General features: G+C 43.3%; 1 protein-coding gene across 1 annotated transcript in view; it reads right to left on the bottom strand.

The window, feature by feature from the left end:
* KIAA2012 (KIAA2012 ortholog) overlaps positions 1-23671 on the bottom strand; it is a 130473-nt gene that overhangs the window by 33500 nt on the left and 73302 nt on the right. The window contains exon 12 of the mRNA XM_055122694.1: positions 15611-15748. Coding sequence (XP_054978669.1) covers positions 15611-15748 — 138 coding nt within the window. The remainder of the gene's footprint in view (positions 1-15610; positions 15749-23671) is intronic.

Genomic DNA, 23671 nt, shown 5'->3' with positions numbered 1-23671 from the left:
GCCACAGAGTGTCAGCTGACTTTTATTGGCAATGTCTACAGAGTGTTGCTGCAGTGAACGACCTTAAAGAGCCATCAGACTAAGCTGCAGAGGTGGGGACTGTTGGGTTCTTCCCTAGTCTCCTCTCTGGGAGCTTCCCTTTCCCTCCATTTGCTGGCATTTGGGGGATTTACCTCAGGGGTGGGGAGATGGTCATAGGTCACAGTCAACTGGTGAAAGGACACAATGTAACTTGAGGGATTTGAGGGCAGTAGGCCTGGAGTGACCAAAGCAGAGAGTAGAGAAATAGGAAGTGTGGGAGCAGTCGAATTCCAAAGCTTTGAGGGAAGATTAAGAAGTTGGTTTTCTTTATTTCACAAATGAAAGGCTCCGTTGATTTTTTTTCTTTTTCTTTTTGGGTCACACCCGGCAATGCACAGGGATTAGTTCTGGTTTTGCACTCAGGAATTACTACTGGTGGTACTCGGGGGACCATATGGGATGCTGGGAATTGAACCCGGGTCAGCCCCATGCAAGGCAAACGCCTTACCCACTGTACTATCACTTCAGCCCTTCCACCCCATGGATGTTTAAAGGAAGGAAGCAAGAGTCAGCTTGGCCTTTTTTTGGGCTTTTAGGGTTAGTGGGTCTCTTATCATACTTAACCCTGTTTCCTTTTTTTCTCTGAGACAGAATGCTTAAACCTCCCAGAAATCTTTCAACCCTGACTGCGTGTTGGACTTCAAGGATTGTTATGCAGTGTAGTGTCTCACCACTTCACCATTGCCACTGCATAATCATCATGACTGTGACTTTTTGCCACTAGTAATACTGGCACAATTTACAAAAATCCTTACATTATGATCATGCTCTTTCCTTTTTTTTAAAAAAAGAAAAGAAAGAAAAGGAAAGAGCAGCCTTAAATCTATGATGATTAGGACCAGAGAGATAGAACAGAAGGTAAGGTGTTGTCTTGCACATGGCCAATCTTGGTTCAAATCCATGGCACCATGTATGGTTCTCTAAGCACCGCCAGGAGTGATTCTTGAGCACAGAACTAAAAATAGCACTGAGCACTGCTGGTGTGGCCCCGTACCACCCTCAAATCTACAACAGTTATGCAGTGAAATATGTTAAGATTCCCAGGCCTAACCCCACATGTTTCGATCAGGCTTCCTGAAGCAGGGGCATGTGCAAGGTTTTCAGGGGGATTCTGATAAGCATCTGCTCCCGAGGGAAAGGCCCCTGCATCTGAAAAGGCCGTTCTGGCCCTTGTTGCCAGGATCTCTGCTTACCACAGCTTCATGTCCACCTCAAAGGTCTGATGTGGAGTGCCCCAGAAATTCTTCCTAGGACTAAAGTGCTTTACCCATTTTCCACCTCATCAAATGCTGTGGGTTGGAGTGATAGCATGCGGGTTGGGTGTTTGCTTTGCACGTGGCCACCACAGCCGACCCAGGTTTGATTCCTCCATCCCTCTTGGAGAGCCTGGCAAGCTACTGAGAGTATCCTGCCCACGTGGCAAAGCCTGGCAAGCTAGCCGTGGCTTGTTCGATATGCCAAAAACAGTAACAGACATTCGGGCATCCAGCGCAGCATCCGATAGCAATGCACTGGGACTGCGAACTGGGCCACAACTCTGTGCTGCCGGGCGGGGGGGGGGATTTTTTTCCTCCCCACCCTGTCTTCCTGCACGGAAAGCGACGGGCTGGCGGCACCCACGTGGCAGGCGCCATCTTCTAGACTCCAAACCCAGAGGTATTCGGTTTTTACTTTTGGGGCTCCTAGGAACTCATGGGAAGGGGTGTAACCGGCACGCCCTCGGCCCAGATAAATCCGGAGCCGCTGAGCGCGAATCGGACCCTCTGCGCCTAAAGACTTTGAATTCAGAGACTTCTTACAGCAATGCACTGGGACTGTGAGCTGGGCTATGTAATTTCTGGCAGAATTTTCCCTGGACTTTATACAGAAATCCAAAACGGCGCGGATGCTGCTGCGGACTTAACATTTATAATTGTCAGCAATGTGAAACGGTTTCTTTTGAACAGGTCTGACTTGGGGGGGAAACTCCAAATAATAACAGTAAGTTTTTGTTGAAATATTTAAGGTTTCTAATGTAGCAGCCACCTCTCTGGACTGTGAACTAAGCAAAAGCCCCACGCTGGCCGACGCGGCGTGGCGTACACCGTACTATGAGGCGCGGGAAGGGGGATGAGGGGGTAAAGAAAAAAAAAAGGGAAAAGGGAAAAGGAAAATAAAAAGAGAGAGAGTTATGTACTTGTAGCAGTGGGGCTACATATCTCTTCATTTCCAGCAATGAAAAACTAATTATCAAATGTAGTAGGTCTGTCTCTCTTGGGTGGAAACTCCAACAACTATAGTGAGTTTTGTGTTGAATTATGGAATGTAATCAAGGTAAAGAAAAAATGAAGTGAAATTCATTACTTATACAGTAGGGGGTAGGGGGTGGGGGCGGGGGGTATACTGGGGTTTTTGGTGGTGGAATATGGGCACTGGTGAAGGGATGGGTGTTTGAATATTGTATAACTGACATATAAACCTGAGAACTTTGTAACTTTCCACATGGTGATTTAATAAAAAGTTTAAAAAAAAAAACCAGTAACAGCAAGTCTCACAATGGAGACGTTGCTGGTGCCCGCTCAAGCAAATTGATGAACAAGGGGATGACAGTGCTATCAAATCCCAGGCTGCTTTAAAAAGAGACATTTGCCCTGTGATTTCTTTGACATTGTGTTTTCTCATTTGATAGCTTTTTACCCTTCATGATCCTTACTTGGTGGTTTAGTGTTTAGGTTTTTTTTTTTTTTCCCCAGAGGTGAGCTGAGGTTTTTCCAAGCAATGTCAAAGGCCCAGGGACTTCACCTGCAACTCTTGGTCAACCAAGCTGGTGGGTCAATGCAAGGCCTACAGATTTGATGCTGATGGGCCTTGGCATGCTGGGGATAACGAATCATTACATCCCCCCGTTGCACATGGGGCTTCTAGAACTCCACCCATAAATGTGGGGTGTGGTGTTGAGATCAAACTTGGGTTGGTCACACGCTAGATATGTGTTCTAACTGCCGTACTATGTCCTGGGCCCAGTAGTTTAGCCTTTATAGTAGTAAGATATTATGGCTTACACCCCAGAAGGGGGCGGGTGAGAGCCCTCCCTACCCCAAGGGACCCAGTCCTGGTAGCTGACCTCCACAACCCAACTGCCACCATGCTCCAGGCTGCTTTCCACATATGAGTGAACATTTTCTTGGACCGCACGTTCGTGAAAGCGGCTGCATGCCACATCATAAGATACTCCCTACTCATTTTCCATAATTACCACACTATATTTGATGGGGTTCAGACAGTAGGTAACAAATCATAGAGGAAAACATATATATATATGCCTATATACATATTTTTACACATATGTACCAAAGCTCACATCACCCAAATTTTAACAACATGTTAGTGATATTCTATAGAATGTCTTAATGGCTCCTGCAAAAATAGAACAATCTTCACACTGTTTTCTACATGAACGTTCTTTTGGAAGCATGTTCAGCAGCTCTTCTTAACAAACAATATAAAATATATTCTTTCGTTTGTGTTTTGGGATGGGGCTTGGGGCTTGGGATGGAAATATCCCGAATTTAGTGGTGGGAAGGTGTAATGGTGGTAGGATTGGTGTTTAAATATTAATTGTAATAAAATATTGTGAAGTAACATAAAATAAATAAATAAATATTAAGGGGGGAGAATGTAAAAAAAATGATATTATAGCATAAAGAACTGCAGCAGATTGCAGCTGAGAGGTAGTACAGTGGGTATGGCATTTGCCTTGTGTGTGACTGACCGGGGTTCAATCCCTGGCACCCCATATGGTTCCCGGATCCCTGCCAGGAGTAAGCCCTGAGCAAGCCATGAGCACAGCTGGAAACAGCTCAAAAACCAACAAACAAACAAACACAAACCAAAATCTACAGAAAGAAATAAAGGTTTCTTTCATTTGCACTCAGAGACAAAGCAGATTTAGTCTGGTACTATAAACAAACAAACAAACAAAAAAACCCTCTTCCTACATAAATGAAAAGGATTTATAAAAGAAAGTTGCAGGGAAAAAACTGGCCTATATAAGAGTGAACTGCTAAGTTAGAAAACTAGAAAAGAAAAAATGAAAAAAAAAATCTGTTTACAAATAGATTCTTTTAACCTAACAGGACTTTGGGTTAAAAGGGAGAAATAAGCTTTTTTTTTTTTGAATTTCAAAGACAATAAGGATAGATTTTCAGTCTTATCAATGTATAGCTATGTACCATGAGTCTTCAGGGACAAAAAATACATTTTCTGTTTCACAGATGGGTAGACAGAGGTAGAGAGATTACTTGGGAATAATTTCTTGGTGAGTTTCTGCTAGAAAAAAGAAAGAGATTTAATTTCAAATTGTTTGTTGCTTAGAAAAGTGTCAAGCAAAATGATAATTCATACAATGAAATATGCTGCAACTTTTAAGAAGTATTCTTATTTTTATGTAATGAATTAATATAAAATAACTTCAAGATATATTAATTTTTAAAAAATGACTCCGTAGGTCAAATTATGTAAGTCCCTATGTAAGTCAGAGGGAAAAGAACAAATACAGGATGATCTAACTCATCTGTGGAAGATAGAGGTCAAATTAGGACATACAGTACTAAACAACGGCAAACTTTTGACACTGGTACAAAAAACCAGTTACAAAACAGAGTGGGAAGGCTGGGGGAAGGAAGGCCATCTGGAAGAGATATTGGGACAGTGGTGGGGAGTGGCAGGCACTGTGGTGGTGGTGGGGTTGGTAAGTATGTATGTCTGCATTGTCTATGTTGCATTGCACTGTCATCCCATTGTTCATCGATTTGCTCGAGCGGGCACCAGTAATGTCTCCATTGTGAGACTTGAACAGGTATGTATATCAATACCATAAAATTTAAAACGATGAAAACTTCCCAAACTATATTAAATAAAAAAAAAATAAAATAAATAAAATAATTTTTTTAAAAAGGTAGGCTATATTGGGGCTGGAGCGGTAGCACAGCGGGTAAGGCGTTTGCCTTGCAAGCGTCCGACCCGGGTTCGATTCCCAGCATCCCATATGGTCCCCTGAGCACCGCCAGGGGTGATTTCTGAGTGCAGAGCCAGGAGTAACCCCTGTGCATTGCCACGTATGACCCAAAAAGCAAAAAAAAAAAAAAGGTAGGCTATAATCAGTGTGTATATTATATTGGATATAAAATATCTCAGTGTATTAACTTATCACTATTGACTTACATAAGCAGATCACAACTCAGAAACTTCCAGAAAGCTGGCAACAATGACTGTCTATCCAGAAGGGGACTAAATCCTGGGAGATATATCTTTGCTTTACTTTGTTTGTTGTGCCGAGATCAAATCCTGAGTTTCACACATGCAAAGAAGTGCTCCGCCATGGAGCGACATCTCAGCCTGAGACACGTATTCCTTTACACTTAATTGAAAAAACAAAGCCTGGAGAGATAGCTCATTGGGCTGGAGTGCATGCTCTGGATGTGAGGGGCCCATGTTCGATCCCTGGAACTACATAATCCCATCAGCACTGCCAGGAGTGCTCTGAGTTCTGATGACTGTGGTCCCTAAGTGAAAGAAAAAAAGCAAAAATTCCAAACCAAGCACAAAACCATGAAATATAATTTGGACTCAAAGTTAGAGTAGAAGAACTGAAGTAAAGTAAAATGCTGTCACTTTTACTGTAAGTCACAAAGGTAATGACCAAATCGAATGATGGAAAACAGGTTGGTAGGACTTGGCAAGTGACCCAAAAGGAGGGACTGCAGATCCATATCCCAGCTTCGTCATTCTGGCCAAGTCATTTGCATTTCATCTGCTCCTTCTGATCGCAAGCTTTAATTAAGTGTCTGCCATGTGCCAGGTCTTGTGCAAAGCATTGGGGGCAAAAAACCTGAAAGATCTACTTGTAAGCAGCTCGCTGACGTGCAGAGAAACGACAAGAAATCACACCATTGCTATGCAGTGTGCGGAGTGGAGTGACAGATTATGACAGGTTTCTGCAGGACCTCAGGGGGGGTGAAGCTAAATTAGGCTGGGGAAGATTTGTCTGCCAGAGACATGGTGTTAAGTCTTGCAGAGAAGGAGAGGTAGGCAGTTTCAGGCGGGGAAAGCAGCAGGAGCTGGTTTGGAGGTAGTGTGGTGTGACTGCATGGGCCGTGTGAATTAGACACAGAGCAGACCTCATCTCACAGGCTGCAGTTTGGGGCTTTAAAGAGCACCTGCATGTGTCATATTTTTCTATTCGTGAAAGAAATACAGCATGGATGTCGGGATTTAATCAGAAACACAATGGGGAGGTGGTCAAGGACTTCAAGCAGACCGGTGACCGAAGCTGTTTTTAGAAAGAACACAGGCAGTGAGTGGGGTGCTACTATAGGGCCAGGGAAGGGATTGGGATAGACAGAGTAACAATGTCATAAACACAAGTTGAAGCACTAAAGCTAGAGTCCAAGAGAGTATGCCCAATTTTAGGGTTTAACCCCTGTACTGAAGCCCTAACTTCTCTCTGTGGATCATGAATCTCAGATCATGCCAGTTCCTTGAATCCTGAGTCTCAGTTTCTTCAATGACATGGTTCTGGAGAACCTGCCCTGGACCTCTCCTCTGCACTTATACATTCATCTCTGAACTGGGAATCTGCTGGAAGGATTCAGGAGTCAAAGGGTAGGAAGGACAATGAATCAGCACATGACTTATCACTGATCCTCATCCTTTGCATCTGTGAAATAGGACAATAATAAGAAATACTGTCCAAAATTCTTTTATGAGCATTGTATAACTGAGACTTAAACCTGAAAGCTTTGTAACTTTCCACATGGTGAACTAATAAAATTTAAAAAATTTTTTTATTAGTGAATAACCATGAGGTACAAACTTTCGTGCTTGTGTTTCAGTCATACAATCTTTCATTATTTATTTATTTATTTATTTATTAGCCACATCAGCCTATACTCAAGGTTTACTCCTGGCTCTGTGCTCAGCGATCACTCTGGTGGGACTTGGGGGACCATATGGAGTGCTAGATATCAAACTCAGGTTGACTGTGGACAAGGCAAGCACCCTACCCTTCCGTACTATACTATCTCTGTGGCCCCTGTCCAAATTTCTTTTTTTTGGGTTGGGATGGGGTGGGGCAGGTAGGATAGTTACATCTGGCAATACTCAGGGGTTACTTCTGGCTCTGCACCCAGAAATTTCCCCTGGCAGTGCTCAGGGGGTCATATGGGATGCTGGAGATTGAACCTGAGTGGCTGCATGCAAGACTAGTGCCCTACCTGCTGTACTATCTCTCCAGTTCTTCTTTTATTTTTTTTGAAAAATTTTTTTGTTTGTTTTTCAGGCCACACTCGATGGTGCTCAGGGCTTTTTCCTCGTTCTGTACTCAGGGATCACTTCTGGTGAGCTTGGGGGACTATATTGAGTGCTGGGGATTGAATCCAGGGCAACTGTGCACAAGCCTAGTGCCCTACCCACTGTACTATCTCTCTGTCCCCAAAGTTCTTAAAAGACTTAAATAGGAAAGTGTATTTGGAAATTCTGTGTAACATGTCATGGGACACATGGTCTAAATGACTGATTCAACTCCTCCATGATGGGAGAAGCCCAGTTGAGTTTCAGCTTCAGGGTAGTACTGCTTCTCCTGTATAGCAAAAGATCCCACACCTTTTCATTAATAAAGAAAACCAACTTATGATAATCATAAGGTATTTTGTGTCATTACGATGAAAACATATTATTAACTATCTCTCCTCTCAGATTCTGCAGCTAGAATAAAGATGTTTAATTAAGGAGCCAGAGAGATGGTACAGGGGTAGGACACATGTCCTACATGAGGCTGCTGATCCTGGTTTGATCCTGTCACCACATGGTCCATTGAGCATTGTGGGATGCAGTCCTAGAGGCTCCCAAGCACTGCAGGAGTGGCTTGGGATTATCCCTGGCACCACAGGGCCTGTGTAACACCTCACTCTTGGGTCCGTGCATTGAGCTGCTAGCCTGGTTGGCCAATAATTACTGGCAGGGGTCTCTGGGCCTCCTGAGCACTGCTGGACCCTGACCCCCACAAAGTCCAGTTAAATACTTCACAGAAACAGATGAGATGGTTTTCATTCACCAGATATTTTAGGGTTTGTAGCTTTAAATTCTAACTTCATCTCCTGCCAACAGGTCTCAGTTTCCTCATCTGCATATTTACTAGAAAATGGGGGGTGAGAGGGTGGGATTTAATAATGTTTATTAGGAGAAGGGTCTGGCCCATAGAAGGGGTCAGTGAATACCCATTGGTTTCTCCTTTACCAATGCAATTCTTCATAGGTGTGAATATTTTTTGATAACTCTTTTATGGAATGCTTGCCTCACTGTCTCAGGGGCAGATATACTATTGTTATTCGTGTTTCACTAAAGAGGAAAGGCATCCAGGTAGCATTTTACAGTCACTCAGAGTTAGAGAAGACCCAGCCTTTTCCAGACTGGTTTATGACTTTAATTTGGATAATAGTTCTCCTAATGTTGGTTCTCTCTTGGAAAATACAAGAGACCCAGTGCCCTGAATATTTTTTCACTATTTTTCTTGTTCAAGTACCCTGAAGTCTTTGAGTCAAGAAACCAGTTTGGCATGAGATAATGGTGGAGGGATATCTGAAGCACTGGTGGAGGAATTAATGTAACGGCTTTCCAACTATAATATGTCCAAAATTACTGTAAACTATGGTACCTCAATAAAATTTTTAAGATAAATTAATTAATATAGCAGAGAATTGTGAAAAATTTTTTGCTTGGCATAATTCTTGCAACTCTTTTTTGTTTGTTTGTTTTTTGTTTTTGCTTTTTGGGTCACACCCAGCATTGCTCAGGGATTACTCCTGGCTCTGCACTTAGGAATTACTCCTGGAGGTGCTTGGGGAACCATATGGGATGCTGGGGATTGAACCCAGGTTGGCTGCATGCAAGGCAAATGCCCTACCCGCTGTGTTATCACTCCAGCCTGTTTTTTTTTGTTTTGTTTTTTGTTAATTCTTGCAACTCTTATAGAAGTTCATAGGTGTTATTGAAATTTGAAATTCCTATCTGAAAAAGAAGTAACTTTGAGAGGCATTGATACCACATATTGATATTTTTAAAAGAGATTAGGCAATACTCTTCTCTAGGTTCTTGTAGTTCTTAACAGGTAAATATTCAAGAGAATACAGCTGTTTTTTATGGAAGAAGGAATTGAAAAGGAATAATGTGATACCACCAATATCATATTGCTTATGTGTGATTATATCCTGCATATATTCTCTTCTGATCATCTTGCAATGAAATGAACACATTTAATTTATGATGTGAAAAGAGAGACAAAAAGGCAGAGAAGGAAAGGAAGGAAGGAAGGAGAGAAGGAAGGAAAGAAGGAAGGAAGGGAGAAAGATAAAAAAGAAAGAAAGAAAGGAAGGAAAGAAAGGAGAGAGAAAGAAAGAACGAAAGAAAGGAAGGAAGGAAGCAAAGAAGGAAGGAAGAAGGGAAGGAAGGAAAGGAGAGAGAAAGAAAGAACGAAAGGAAGGAAGGAAGCAAGGAAGGAAGGAAGAAGGGAAGGAAGGAAAGGAGAGAGAAAGAAAGAACGAAAGAAAGGAAGGAAGGAAGAAGGGAAGGAAGGAGAAAGTAAGAAAGGAAGGAAGAAAGAGAGAAGGGAAGAAAGAGAGAAGGAAAGAGAGAAAGAGAGATTTGTATCTCTCTACAACTCTCTTGCTGGGGTCAGTACAGAACATTTAAATGACTATAGATGGTGAACTTGCCTCCCCAGACGCCTGTGCCATCTTGTCACCCTATTTTAAGTTAGACATTCTCTTGCTCCTACCCTGAAGTACCATCTCTATTAACTTCCCTGTGAGTCACTGAAGTCCCTGCTTTCCCTCCTCCACATGGCCTTAGGAAAAGCGTCAGGAAAAGTCATCTTCTGCTTAGACTGGGGCCAGTCCCTGTCAGGGGGTGGCTATTCAAAGTCTTGTGCCCAATTTTAGGCAGATTCATATTCTTTAAGAGCACTAAGTGAAATTTGCCTTGTGAGATGGCTCTGAGGTGAACGAAAGAGAGAAGTTTTCCCACTTCTTCCTATCTTTTGGGCATAATGTGTCTGATATCCATGTAGATTATTTCTGTGTCTAACATTAATTGACATTATTGGTATTTTATCCCTTTAACTACAACCTAACCCTGATGATTTATTAATGCTTTAGTATGTTTTCTTGGGGGAAAAAATCTTGATCCTAATATAGTCACCAATAACCAATTCTTCAAAAATAGAATTTTTAAAAAGATGGCTTCAATTTTATGTCAACCCATGTTTTCCCAAACCCAAGCCTGTTATAGTCCTATAAAATGGGCTGAAAGCATTTCCTATAGTGTTATTAACTTTGAGGATTCTATGTGATAACTGGGAAATTGGCCCTGCCACAGCTCTGTGCTGATAGGATCCGTTTCACTGTTTATCCTTCTCTTAGATTACTGGCTCTTAGGAAGGTCAGAGATGAAGATGATTGACTCTGAATTCCCACTACTTAGCAGAGTCTGATATATTCAGGCTGCGCAGTAAATGGTATTTGAAGGGAACCAAGTGATCATTGAGGGGATAACAATTTTTGTATTGGCTGCACAGAAGTAGGTGGGAATGGGGGTCAAGAATCCTGCAGGGTTGAAGAACCTTCCTGCAGCAAACAGTAAGAGTGGCCCGGGATGGAATTTTCAAGCATCCATCTCGGCTGGATGCTTGGCTAGTGTATCAGGCAGTGTTTTTTTTTTTTTTTTAATTTAATTTTATTTATTTTTTTTATTGGATAGCACTCAGCTGGAGCTTTTTGGTGGAAGTTTGGGAGCATGGGTTCTAGTGCTGGGCTGCCTGACTTTTAAATCTAGTTTCTGCCAGTGACTTCCAGAAGGTCATTTGTCTTCGCAATACCTTAGGTTCTCATCTGTACCATGGAGTAATTTTTCCTACTTAGACTCATCTTGCGAACTGAGTTCTTGCACTTAAAACTTGAAGCCTGGCACAGAGGAAGCGTTTCATCATGTGAGCAATTTGTGATTATTTGCAAGTCTTTCCATTTGCTGCTCTAATCTTTCTGGTCACTTATCCTTATACCCTGAAATGTTTAAAGATTCTGATATGCACCAGGTAAGAATGAATAAAAGATACTGTGGCGAGAAAGGAGATGCTTAAATGAAACTCTAGTAGAATGAGTTGCCTTCTCAATAGCTCCAGAAGCTGTGGACAGCCTAGGTCCTTTTTCACTGCTTGAATTCACTGTCCTTTTTTATGACACTTGAGACTTGTGTTTTTCCTACTAGGCAACCTGTAAGAATTCTCTAAATCAACAAGGAGAATGTCAGCTTACAGGGAACTATTCAGGTTGAACATTCCCAAGAAAAACTATGGTCACTGGGATAGAGACTTCTCTGGGAAGTCAGCAAGTCTCCTTGTCTGCTCTGAATTCCCTGAAAAGTTACAATTTCTGTGAGTTACAATGTCTTGAAAAGAATAGGGCACAAAGTGGATATTAGGAATGAAGCTGTTTTCCCTCTAAAATATGCTGACAAAAATGGGGGCCAGGGCTGGAGCGATAGTACAGCAAGCATGTAGTGTATTTGGAAGGCAGCTATGCTCACCACTATACCACCAATGCTGCCGCATGTAGTGTGTTTGCCTTGCATGTAGCTGACTTGAGTTCAATACCCAGCATCCCCCAAGCACTTCCAGGAGTAATTCCTCAGTGCAGAGCCAGGAGTAGCCTCTGAACATCGCTGGTTGTGACCCAAAAAGAAAATAAAAATGGGGTCCACAGAGATAGCATTGAAGGCAGGGTGCTAGCCTTGCTTGTGGCTGGCCTGTGTTCAATCTCTGGCAACCAGTATAGTCCCCTGAGCACCACCAGAAATAACTTTTGAGTACAGAGCCAGGAGTAATCCCTGAGCCTTGGTTTAGACAAAAGTGGTGCACAATAAAAGTAACACAAAGGCTGCAATCTCCAGGCTCGAATGGAATCGGGAATGGACAAACTCCTCCCAGATCCCTGTGCTACCGGTAGCCTGGCAGTCATGCCCATGAACTGCGTCTGGCGCAACATAAGCTCCTTAATGGCCATTATCCAGACACTCACAAATAAATCTCTCTAAAGAGATCAACCCGAGAGCAACATTCCTCAGTGATGCCTCCTCTGGACCCCAAAGTCACCATCCAGTTCACTATATCACTGTCCTCTTGTTGCTCATCCATTTGCTCGAGCAGGTACCAGTAACATCCCCATTGTGAGACTTGTTACTGTTGTTGGCATACTGAAAACGCCACAGGTAGCTTGCCAGGCTTTGCAGTGCGGGCAGGATACTCGTGGTAGCTGGCCAGGCTCTCCGAGAGGAACAGATGAATAGCACAGTGGGTAGGGTGTTTGCCTTGCACCATCCATTTAAAAAAAATTAAATTAACTTCAGCTGAATAACTGTATTTAAAATTTTAGAATTCCTAAAATATGCAGCCACCAATACTCTACACCCTGATATACCAAGAATAGAACACCACATTTGATGGGGTGTAAAGTAGAAGGTAACCAATCTTGGGGAGAAAAAAATATATAAACACACAAGGCTCAACCTTTAACAACATGTTAGTAATCTCTTATACAAGGGCTTAGTGGCTCCAGGGTGAAATACAGCAATCTTCACACATGTTCCTCTATGGAAACTTTTCTGGATCATTTTTAGCAGATTATTCGTAACAAGCAATACAAAATAAACTGTTTAGGTCCTATTTGGGGGACAGGGTGTGGGTGTCAGAGTGGAAACATTTAAAATATGGTTGTGGGAAGGTGTAATGGTGGTGGGATTGGTGTAGGAATATTAAATGTAATAAACTATTGTGAACAACTTTATAAAAATAGAATAAAATTAAGAAAAGTAACACAAAGGCATTATCTACATTAAATATGCAAGTGAATGATTATAGAACACCACTCTGAATTTTGCAGTTTCTAAGTTCCCCATAATTATATTCATGGCTCATTTCTGTAGCAAATATAACCATTTAAAAATTTTTTTAAAAAAATTTTGGCTCTTTGGGTCACACCTGGCACTGGGGATGGACTCCAGGTTGGCTGAATGAAAGGTAAATGCCCTTCCTATTGGACTATTGCTCCAGTCCCAGATATCAACTTTTAATTTGCTCTACCCTTGGTTTAAAGTTGAGCATGGCTTTCAGTCTATTTTGTTTGTTGATGTATCCGAAGTGCTCAGAAAATGTCAGTCATTTAGTAAGTAGTAGCTGCTCAACAGGGCTTGAATAAATGAAGGGTGTTTGAACAATGATGATGTTATCTTCCTCAGGAAGTATCAATCATAAGACTTCAGGCCCTAAGGGAAGAACTAAACTATTTCTAAGGGGCAGAAAAAAAAGGACTTCTTCACCCATATAAGTGTTTGGGCTGAATCTTCTTCCTTTAAAACTCACATGTTGAGGCTCTCTCGACTCCTTATACCTCATTATGGGACTAACTGTGTTTGGAGACAGGGTCTTAAAGGGAGGTCTCTGGGGTGGAGGGGTCCTAATCCAATATGAATGGTACCTTTTTTTTTCTTCTTGAAGTGGACAAGCTGTCTCAAAGATTTATATGAGGGACTGGAGCATAGTACAGTGGGAGGGCACTTGCCTTGCATGCTGTCAACCCAGGCTTAATCCCAGGTACCTCATACGATCTGCCGAGTCTCACCAGGAGTGATCCCTGAGAACAGAGTCAGGAGTAAGCCCTGAGTACTGCCAGGTGTAGCCCCCAAATATAAAATTTATATGAAAATGAAAATGACTGATGATAGTGACTGATATATTTACAAGAAGGTGTGATTTAGGATACAGACATGCCCAGAGGACTATGTGAAGACCTAAGAAGAAATGGTTACCTACCAGACAAAAAAGATCTCAGGTCTTGCACTTTTACTCCCCAGAATTATAACAAAATACATTTCTGTGGTTTAAGCCACCTGGTCTGCTATAGTTTGTTCTTGCCCTAGCACACTGATATGATCAATGTAATTAATTTGAATACTTTCAACAAACATCTTTCATTATGCTTCCCAGAATTATTCCTTTTCCTTCTGGTTTCAAGTGCCCTGTTTCCCTTTCAGATATACCTCACCTCTCCTCCCCACCTTAGTCTCTGTGACTTCAGCTGGGCCTCATAGCATCTCCAAACATCCTACCTTGATGGATGAATGATTTGGTATAGCATCTCAAAGCAAGCCAATGAGATTCAGTTCCTGAGTATTCTCCATCTGCCAACATGGAGCAAGAGTCTAAGAAGAAGCCTAAGAAAGCAGAAGCCAGACACAGAGAGAGATAGGCATGGCTCTAAATCAGAGGCCACTTGGGGCTGGAGCAATAGCACAGCGGGTAGGGCGTTTGCCTTGCACGCGGCCGATCCGGGTTCGATTCCCAGCATCCCATATGGTCCCCTGAGCACCGCCAGGAGTAATTCCTGAGTAAAGAGCCAGGAGTAACCCCTGTGCATTGCCAGGTGTGACCCAAAAAGCAAAAAAAAAAAAAAAAAAATCAGAGGCCACTTTTCAGGATTGGGACTGGGGCCACTCAGAGAAGGTGTTGTTGGAAATCCTCAGGGTTGGCTGAGGTTAGGAGGTTGACCTCCTGATCTCTGAAGTCCCTCAATGTTGGATGCACATCATTATAAACCCTTCAGGGAAGCAGTCTGTTCCACAATGTCTCCTGTTTTTCCTAGTCAGTTCTTATCAAGGGAGGGAGCTGTGGTCCTCCAGGGCAATATAAAGGACCTGAGATCTCTCTGTGAACCTCGCTCTATTTCTGGATGGTGTCTTTTATGCCAGGGATATTGATTTCCCTATTCATTCATCTCTATGGAGGCAAAAATTGAATTGGAAGAGGGCCTGAGGCTATAGGGCTGCTGGGTGAAAGTGTGGGGCAGTCATGGGGTGCTTAGTTTGCCTTCTCTGGGCAGGGTTTTAGTTCATGTCGGAGCAGGGTGAGGATTGCAAAGATGAGCATATGCCATTCCCACTGCAGGAAGTCTCAGTCCCCTCTACTAGATAGGAAGTGGATCTTGGCAGAATAATGAATGCTCAGGAAATAGAAGACAAGGTCAGGGATCCAGGAGCAAAGTTGCAATGGACTTCCAGTGTTAACTTACCCTATCTTCTCTAGAGTAGGAATATCAACTCTACCAAGTTACTGTGATAAATCAATAATAATTATTTTAGCCCCTGGTCAAGGTAAAATAAATTTTGTTTGCCTGTTTTATGAAGTGGTTATCCTTTCTTCTCTCTTTTCTCTGTTCTCCCCGCACCCAAACTAGGCACCCAACAGATTTGTCCCCGATGGCCAGCTGTGATTACTGTCCTAGTTTGTCCTTTCTTCATCGGCTACAAACTGCCTATTTTCTGTCCCTTATGATAAAGCAGGAGCTCCGAGGGACTTCTGAAGCTGTTTTGTACCAGGCAGAAGTGTATTAACTAGAATGCCTGTGTATGTATCTACAAAACCCTCGTCTTCCCAGTGTGAAATCACCTTCAGGAACGGCGTCATGTCGATGTGCAGCTTGCGTGTGTAAAATTCTTTTCTGTTTGAACATATCATCCCGTTATTTATACAATTTTGAGGCTCTCCTGTCTTCTGAGCTGCTGCCTTCATGGACTGCTGGGCACTCTGTGAAGAGAAGCAGAAAGCCCAACCTTCAGAGGAATGATACACAAGAGCTAGTCCAAATTCCCAAATATTTATAGAAAGTAATTTTTCAGCATTGGATTGCAAATAGCAGCACCTTTTAATTAATTTATTGTCTCCAAATAGGACCCACTCCCAGCAGCCAGAGGTAATCCAGATGGTGGGACATGGGAGAAGCCAGGGCCATGCCCATTGGTGCTGGGGATGGACACAGGGTGCCAGGGATTTAATTCATACTAGGCATGGACTCTACCACTGGCATCCATTCTTATTATTGGAGGCACAGATGATTCATATGTAGCGAACAATCAAGACTGGGTGTGAATTCATTCCTGGGGTAAATATAATGGGCAAGTGACAAAAGAAAACTATATTTTGAGGTTTTAACGAAAGTTAGGGGCTATTGATATTTCCATCTCACAGATGAGAAACTCGAAGCTCTGGGCTAGTGAAGTACTTGCCCAAAGCCATACAGGTGGCAAGTAGCAACTGATGAATGAAATCACTGTGTATTCAAGACTCCTTTTTGTTTTGTTTTATTTTTATTTTTATTTATTTTTTGCTTTTTGGGTCACACCTGGCAATGCACAGGGGTCACTCCTGGCTCATGCACTCAGGAATTACCCCTGGCGGTGCTCAGGGGACCATATGGGATGCTGGGATTCAAACCTGGGTAGGCATCGTGCAAGGCAAATGCCCTATCCACTGTGCTATCACTCCAGCTCCTCGGCCCCACCCCCCTTATTTTTTTTAAAGCTATACCTACTGCTGCTTAGAGTCTGTTCCTGGATCTGTGCTCAAGAGTAAACTCTGGCAGTTCTTTGGGGACCATACTTGCTTGATTCAATGGATTGGAACCAGGATCAATGTATGCAAGGCCAGAACCTTAATCCCTGTACTATTTCTTTCACCCTCAAGACTCCTTCTAAAAATTTTATTTTATTTATTTCTTTTAATTAAAGCACTGTGATTTATAAAACTATTTATAATTGAGCTTTAGACAGACAATATTGCAGCACTGATCCCACTACCAATGTTCAAGACTCCTTTTATTTATTTATTTAATTTATTTAAAATTTTTTCTGAAGAGCGAGCCTAATTTTATTTATTTATTTATTTAAAAAATTTTTTATTAATGAATCATCATGAGGTACAGTTACAGACTTACAAACTTTTGTGCTTGCATTTCAGTCATACAATGGTTGAGTGCCCATCTGTCCATCTGTACCCATTTTCCACCACCAATGGTCTCAGCATTCCTCCCACCACCCACATCCCATCCTCCCCCGCACCCCACCCACCTCTGTGGCAGGACATTCCCTTTTTGCTCTCTCTCTCTCTCTCTCTCTCTCTCTCTCTCTCTCCTTTTCGGTGTTGTGGTTTGCAATAGAAGTATTAAGTGGCCATCATGTTCGGTCTATGGTCTACTTTCAGCCTGTATCTCCCACCCTGAACGGGTCCCCCTAGCAATCTTTACTTGGTGTTTCCTTCTCTATCTGAGCTGCCTTTTCCCCCACCATGCGAGGCTGGCTTCTAAGCTGTGGAGTAATCCTCCCAGTATGTATCTCTACTGTTCTTGGGTGTTAGTTTCCCATTCTGTTACTTTGTATTCCACAAATGAGTGCAATCTTTCTCTGTTCAAGACTCCTTTTAAAAGAGGTCTTTTTGGTAATCCTAAAGCTTCTGTGCATTATTATCAAATGTGTCTTGTAGAAAATTAAGCAATATTCTGATTTTTTTCCCAGACAAAACTGTACTTGATATGAAACAACCATCCTAGGAGAGCGGGAAGGGAGCACTGTGGGAGAGAGGAGTCTGGACAGGCACCTGCTCTCCTGCCAAACTCTCTCCTGCCCCCTCAACCTGCAGATGAGGTCATGTTTCAGGGCACTGCCAAGTGTGATCTGAAGTTGCTTTCCAGCCCAGACCCCATTCGGCAGCTGGAGTGATCTTTTCGAGATGAAACTGGACCATATCACCTCTCTGTTGAAAACTTTCAAAAGCCATTCCAGGCAGGAGTTCAGCCAACCTGCTTAAAAGGTTTCAATGTCCCTCCTTGCTTGACTCTGGACCATCTCTCTTGCTTCATTCAATTATTCTATATGTATTTATCAAGTGTCTTTTCTGTGCCTGCAGAGTAGAAAACAGCAGTGCAAGAAGCACACAGAAGTCTGTGTCTTCTTGACAACTATACAAATGTTCCACAAAGTGGAAAGAGGTGATAAGAAACAAGCGAGTGAAACATAAATTATGTTTGAACAGGGATTCATGGTAAGGGGGAAAAGTAAAAGAAAGAGGGGAGTGAGGTGTAGCTGGGGGTTGAGGTGGCGGCAGTTTCAGCAGGGCGATTGAGGGCAGCTCCACAGAAAGCCATGCCTAAGCAAAGCTCTGTGCAAAGAGCGGGAAGGTTCTGTGGGAAGTGTTGACCTTACTGTGAAACAGCAAGTACAAAGGGTTACCGTTAACACTGACCTTGCCCTTCCTGGAACAAGACTTTCCTACTTGCCCTTCCTCTCCTGAAAACACACTCCTCTTTTCTAGCTTTTTCTCATTCCTCTTACTCACCTCCCGTGGTGTCCCCAACCTCAAGTACTTTCTCATTATTGTTCATTGCTCATGGCTGAGCTGCTACTTCTTGTTGCCAGTAGACTGTCAGTCAGCTCCATCAGAAAAGAAACCAAGATGGTCCTGTTACCCTTGTAACAGCTGTGCCTGGCATGGGGCTAGAAATACACACACATAAACACACACACACACACACACATACATGCAATTCACGGTTGCTGAACAAGAGAGCTGACCATATCTGGGGCAAGCTACCTGTCACAGCACTTCCATTAGAGTGGGGACTGGGGTGGTCAGGCATCTCTTTTTTCAAGAACTATGTGCTGACCTTGGAGGCCTGACTGCGGAGAGTACTGGCTCCTCCCCGAGAGTCAACTTACTGATTTTTCTGATGTGCTAGGGTCACATACATTAGTGTGCCATGAGATCACCCCGGGTGTGGGTTTGATCATTTCCATATTTTCTACGAGACTAGCTCTTGAATGTCTGTCTCCCTGAGCCATCATAAATTCTCCCTCCCATAACACTTATATTGCTCTTAAGTTTTTTTTTAAGTATTAATGATGAATTAATAGTTGGTGGGTCTCTGCAATCTGCAATCATTCCACTGAACACCCACACCCTTTTCCTTTGTTATGAAATGTGGCTAGAGGTTTTTCTGGACAAACACATCTCCAAGATTTGGGTCACATCAGCCATATATCTGACAAGCTGCTCAGAGTGAGACAGCTCCTCTCAATTTCTAGATCAAATGGAAGTATTTCATCCAAGTACAATCAGACAAAACATTTCAAGCTTTTTAGCTTCCAAAATCATGCATGAATCACTGGATGAAATCAGACAATTCTCCATCAACCAGACATTTCTCCATTACCCCCATGGGAAGATTTTGTGTTAGGAGAGACTAGAAGGACAAAAGGCATCACCAAGATCAATCCCAACAGCTGGAGTGACTTTAACTCCTGGTGTGGGGCTCAGATGAGTGGGGAGTTGAGAGGATACGAGAAAAGCTTCTCCAAATCACCGACCTATAAACCTTTGGATAAAACAATTCTCTTGACTGTATGGCTCATCTCCCTAGTGTGTAGGTGCCATCAATTCTAGTCAGATGGATTTTTTTTTAATAAAAGCTCTTTAGTTCTTAGAATTTGAAGTGCTGTTTTTGCTTATACGTTGACATACACTGACAAGGAAGTGGTAGTGAGAGAGATAGGAGAAAAGGTAAATATATATAAAAAGAAAAGAACATATAGAAAATGTTAAGCATATAAGAATAATTCTGAGAGGAAGTGATGAGGAGAAAAACCAGAAAGTTAAAATCAGAGAAGAAAGCCATGTTTCAGGGTTTTAAAAAATTCATTATTTAAGCTCACATTCATTATCTGGAGACCTAGTACAGGGGTAAAATGCTTGCCATGCACCATGCACATTCCCTAGCATCACATGTGGTTCCCATCAGTAGTGAGCACAGGACCAGGAGTAAGTCTTTTTTTTTTTTTTTTTTTGCTTTTTGGGTCACATCTGGCAATGCACAGGGGCTACTCCTGTCTCTGAATTCAGGAATCACCCCTGGCGGTGCTCAGAGGACCATATGGGATGCTGGGAATCGAACCTGGGTCAGCTGTGTGCAAGGCAAACGCCCTACCCGCTGTGCTATTGCTCCAGCCTCTGGAGTAAGTCTTTAATGGTTCCCATCAGAAGTAAACACAGTAAGACTTGAACACCCCAAGCCCAAACCAAAGAAACAAATAATATTTATTATCTAATATTACCTGTTTTGAATGAGCATGCATGTGCGGGTGATTTTTAGATAGTGATTAAAATATGAAGACAATGAAACAGTCATGAGATGGAAATTGATGGGTTGGGGCAGAGCTTGCCATTGGCTATGATGGGCTAAACTGTCTGAGAGGTGACATCTGAGCAGAGCACTGGATGACAAGATCCTTGGGCCCTGCAGGGATCTATCTTTAGCTGCCAGCCTCTCCTGTATCTGGTGATCAGGAGGTAAAAGCAGGCAGTGGTTCTGGGAAAAGGAAAGTAGAATTTGGGATTTCTTGCCCTATTTTGCCCAGTCTTCTGGGTTCTATCCTACTTTCTGGGCAACACCCCTCTGTTTCCTGGGTGGCAGTGCCATCCTAATTGGCACTTACAACTCCTGGGTTATTTTGGGAGCAAAGGCAGCAGAATAAATAGTAAACAGAAATCAAGGTCTTTAAAGGTATAGAGGAAGAGAAAAACACCAGGTTAAAGAGAAAGGGAGGGGGATGGGGAAAGGAGGGGACTAGAAGAAGCAGAAAAGCCTGAAGCTTTTTACTTTCCTTTATATGCATGGGGCAGTGGGAATGATTACTAGGTGGTGGAAGGGTGAAATGCTCCGCAGAAAATCAAAGTCCATCCCCTCTCCTATGTGCAATAAGAAGACTTTAACATTTTTATGTCCTACTAAAAACACCTGGAAGCCTTTCTCTTCAGTAAATGAAACAATAAAGATTAATGAGTTAATTTAGTAAAGCTGATTTGAATTGCACAGAAGTTGCGCAAGTACTTGGCATTTAAAAAGTTATCTGACATTTAAAAGGAGAGGACTGTTAATGAATTCAAGAGCTAATCTTATACTCTGACAGACTGAGCCATGGAAAATCCAGGATTATTATCTTGCTGTAAACATAATGTGATTCAGTTGAAAGCCAGAACAAGAGCGAGCTCTTGACTGTGTATTCAACTCTCCCTAGACTCACAAACAGGATGAAGCAACGCAGACAGCTAATAGCCACTAAATGGAAGAAATAGCAGCACCATTCTTATTTTTGAATGACAGTACCTGAGCCATTATACTCAAAGGGAAACTGCTCTCCCCAATAATTTCACCTGTACATTTGGAAGGGTCACTCCATGGGTGGGCTCTCTGGACACTGGGACCAAAAGGGATCCAAACCCAGTCAGCTGGCTCTCCACAACTGGGTCCCATAACGCCACCAGAGATATGGATCTGTCCTGCAGGCGTCTCTCAGGCCGTTCTCTTGACTTCTCCCACTCTTTCTAATTGGGGTTCCCCATCTCTGGAGCGGTGGTTTCATGGCTCCAAGAGCTATTGTACCTCATTAAGGAGGCTGCAACACTGGCTTGTCTAACTGCCTCCCACGCAACTCACAACTTCATTTTGCCTGAGAGCCAGCTGACAAGAGTCTCTGGGAACCTGTGGGCAAGGGGAGCTGGAGGGAGAAAACAGGAGAAAGGAGGGCCTTTGGAGCCAAGATCTGAAATGGGCTGGGATGCACACCCGGCCATTATCTTAATGCCGGGCGAGTGGGGGTTGGGAGGCCTTTGCCGAAACCCTTATGTGGTCTATCAAGTTGTCACATCAAACCTCTGTGCACACAGGGAGTTTGTCCCCTCCTGTGAGCCAACAAAAGGAAGAGAGTCAGTCTGTCCTTTGGCCTACCAGGCCCCCCTCCTCAGTGGGGAGAGCCAGCCTGTTCCTCCTCTTCCCTGGGGGTGTGAGAGAGGAGACTCAATCACAGTGGGGTGGCTAGATCTGAGAGATTCTTTACTGGGGTGAGGACTGGCGGCCTGGGGTTCTGAGCTTCCCTCTTATCCTTTCTGGTCTTGTTGGTGCAGACCAGCTCCCAGGAAGGGCCTCCCCTGCCCAGTGCTAAGGGGCCTGGCACCTGGCAAGTTCTCCTGCATTCAGGCTTTTTAGCCTTTGTGACTTGCTGCTTGTGGGACTAAAAGTAGGCAGGAGGAATGGGGCTAAGAGGGGCGTGGGATTCTCCTGGGCTCCCTGTGACGGAGTTGTCTACAGAGGGAAGCTGAGGAGCCTCCTGTATTCTGTGAGCTCAGGCTAACTTGGAGCGGCCTATCTGTCAAGACACCCTCCCATCCCTGTGAGACCTTGTCTGTCTAGGCTACTCTGGCCTGGAGAAGGTAAGCTGTGGTCATCAGGAGGCCAGAAAGGACAGGATCTCAACAGCCTGCTTGCGTGGCCTCTTCCTGAAGAACAGGAGGAACCCCCAAAACACAACATATTTCCCTGCACCCTGAGTGGGCCCAGTGGCTCATGTGCTGGTCCTTTGGGTTCCTCTTGGCTACTTGACCTCTTAATCATTTACAATTAAAAATAAAACTATTAATTTACAGCACTGCACTGTAGCACTGTCGTCCTGTTGTTCATTGATTTGCTCGAGCGGGCACCAGTAACATCTCCATTGTGAGACTTGTTACTCTTTTTGGCATATTGAACATGGCACGGGGAGCTTGCCAGGCTCTGCCATGCGGGAGGGATACTCTCGGTATCTTTTTTATTTATTTATTAAAATTTATTTATTTATTTTAAGTTTTAAATTTTAAATTTTTAAAAATTTTATTGAATCATTGTGAGATAGTTACAAGCTTTCATGTTTGGGTTACAATCTCACAATGATCAAACACCCATCCCTCCACCAGTGCACATCAATATCCCGGGTATACCCCCCTTTCCCACCCTCCCCCTGCCTCTATGGCAGACAATATTCCCCATACTCTCTCTCTACTTTGGGGCATTATGGCTTGCAACACAGACACTGTACTCTCGGTATCTTGCTGGGCTCTCTGAGAGGGACAGAGGAATCGAACCCGGGTCGGCCGTGTGCAAGGCAAAACACCCCACCCGCTGTGCTATCGCTCCAGTCCTATTAATTTACATTTTCAAAAAATTAATTTTTTGGTGGGGTTGTAACACTTCATAGTGATAAGCTATGTCCTCAATTTGTGTGTGTGTGTGTGTGTGTGTGTTTTGTTGGGGGAATTTAGTCCACAGTTTCACACAGGCAGGTGCGGCGCTTGGGCTTTGCCACTGAGCTACACCCCAGGCTCCAGAGATCTTGCTCTTAATGTCCAGTAGGCAGGTGAAGGGCTGAGTGGACAGAGAGAAGACTCCTGTTGGAAGCCAGCTCTTTCTGTTGCTCCCCAACAGGAATTTCAGCCTCCATTCATTCCTTCATTCAACTCTGAGAGGGAGGTTTAGTCTCCATGTAAATGGCTTGTGAACATGAGGCTGGGAAGAGACACCCCAATCTCCAGTATTATCAGCAACTGTTATGAGCAAGTCATATGGCAACTTGCCATGTCATTTAGCGATCTGTGCCTCAATTTCTCTGCTGATGAACTGGGGCTAACCTGACCACTCTCCTCAGGCAACTTTTGAATAACGAAACTCAGGACACTGTAATTCCAGGACTTCTGCTATCAGGAAGTAAATCTTATCCCTGAGTTCTAATTGATATTGTTCTCAGTTTAATTAAGTACTTTGTTGATGCAACAGAACCATTGTTTATCTAGCTTTGCAGGAGCTGGAGGAGA

Source organism: Sorex araneus, chromosome X (assembly GCF_027595985.1).
Source record: "Sorex araneus isolate mSorAra2 chromosome X, mSorAra2.pri, whole genome shotgun sequence".
Lineage (NCBI taxonomy): Eukaryota > Metazoa > Chordata > Mammalia > Eulipotyphla > Soricidae > Sorex > Sorex araneus.
The sequence above is the reverse complement of the archived record's forward strand: the minus strand, read 5'-3'. Positions and strand labels throughout refer to the sequence as shown.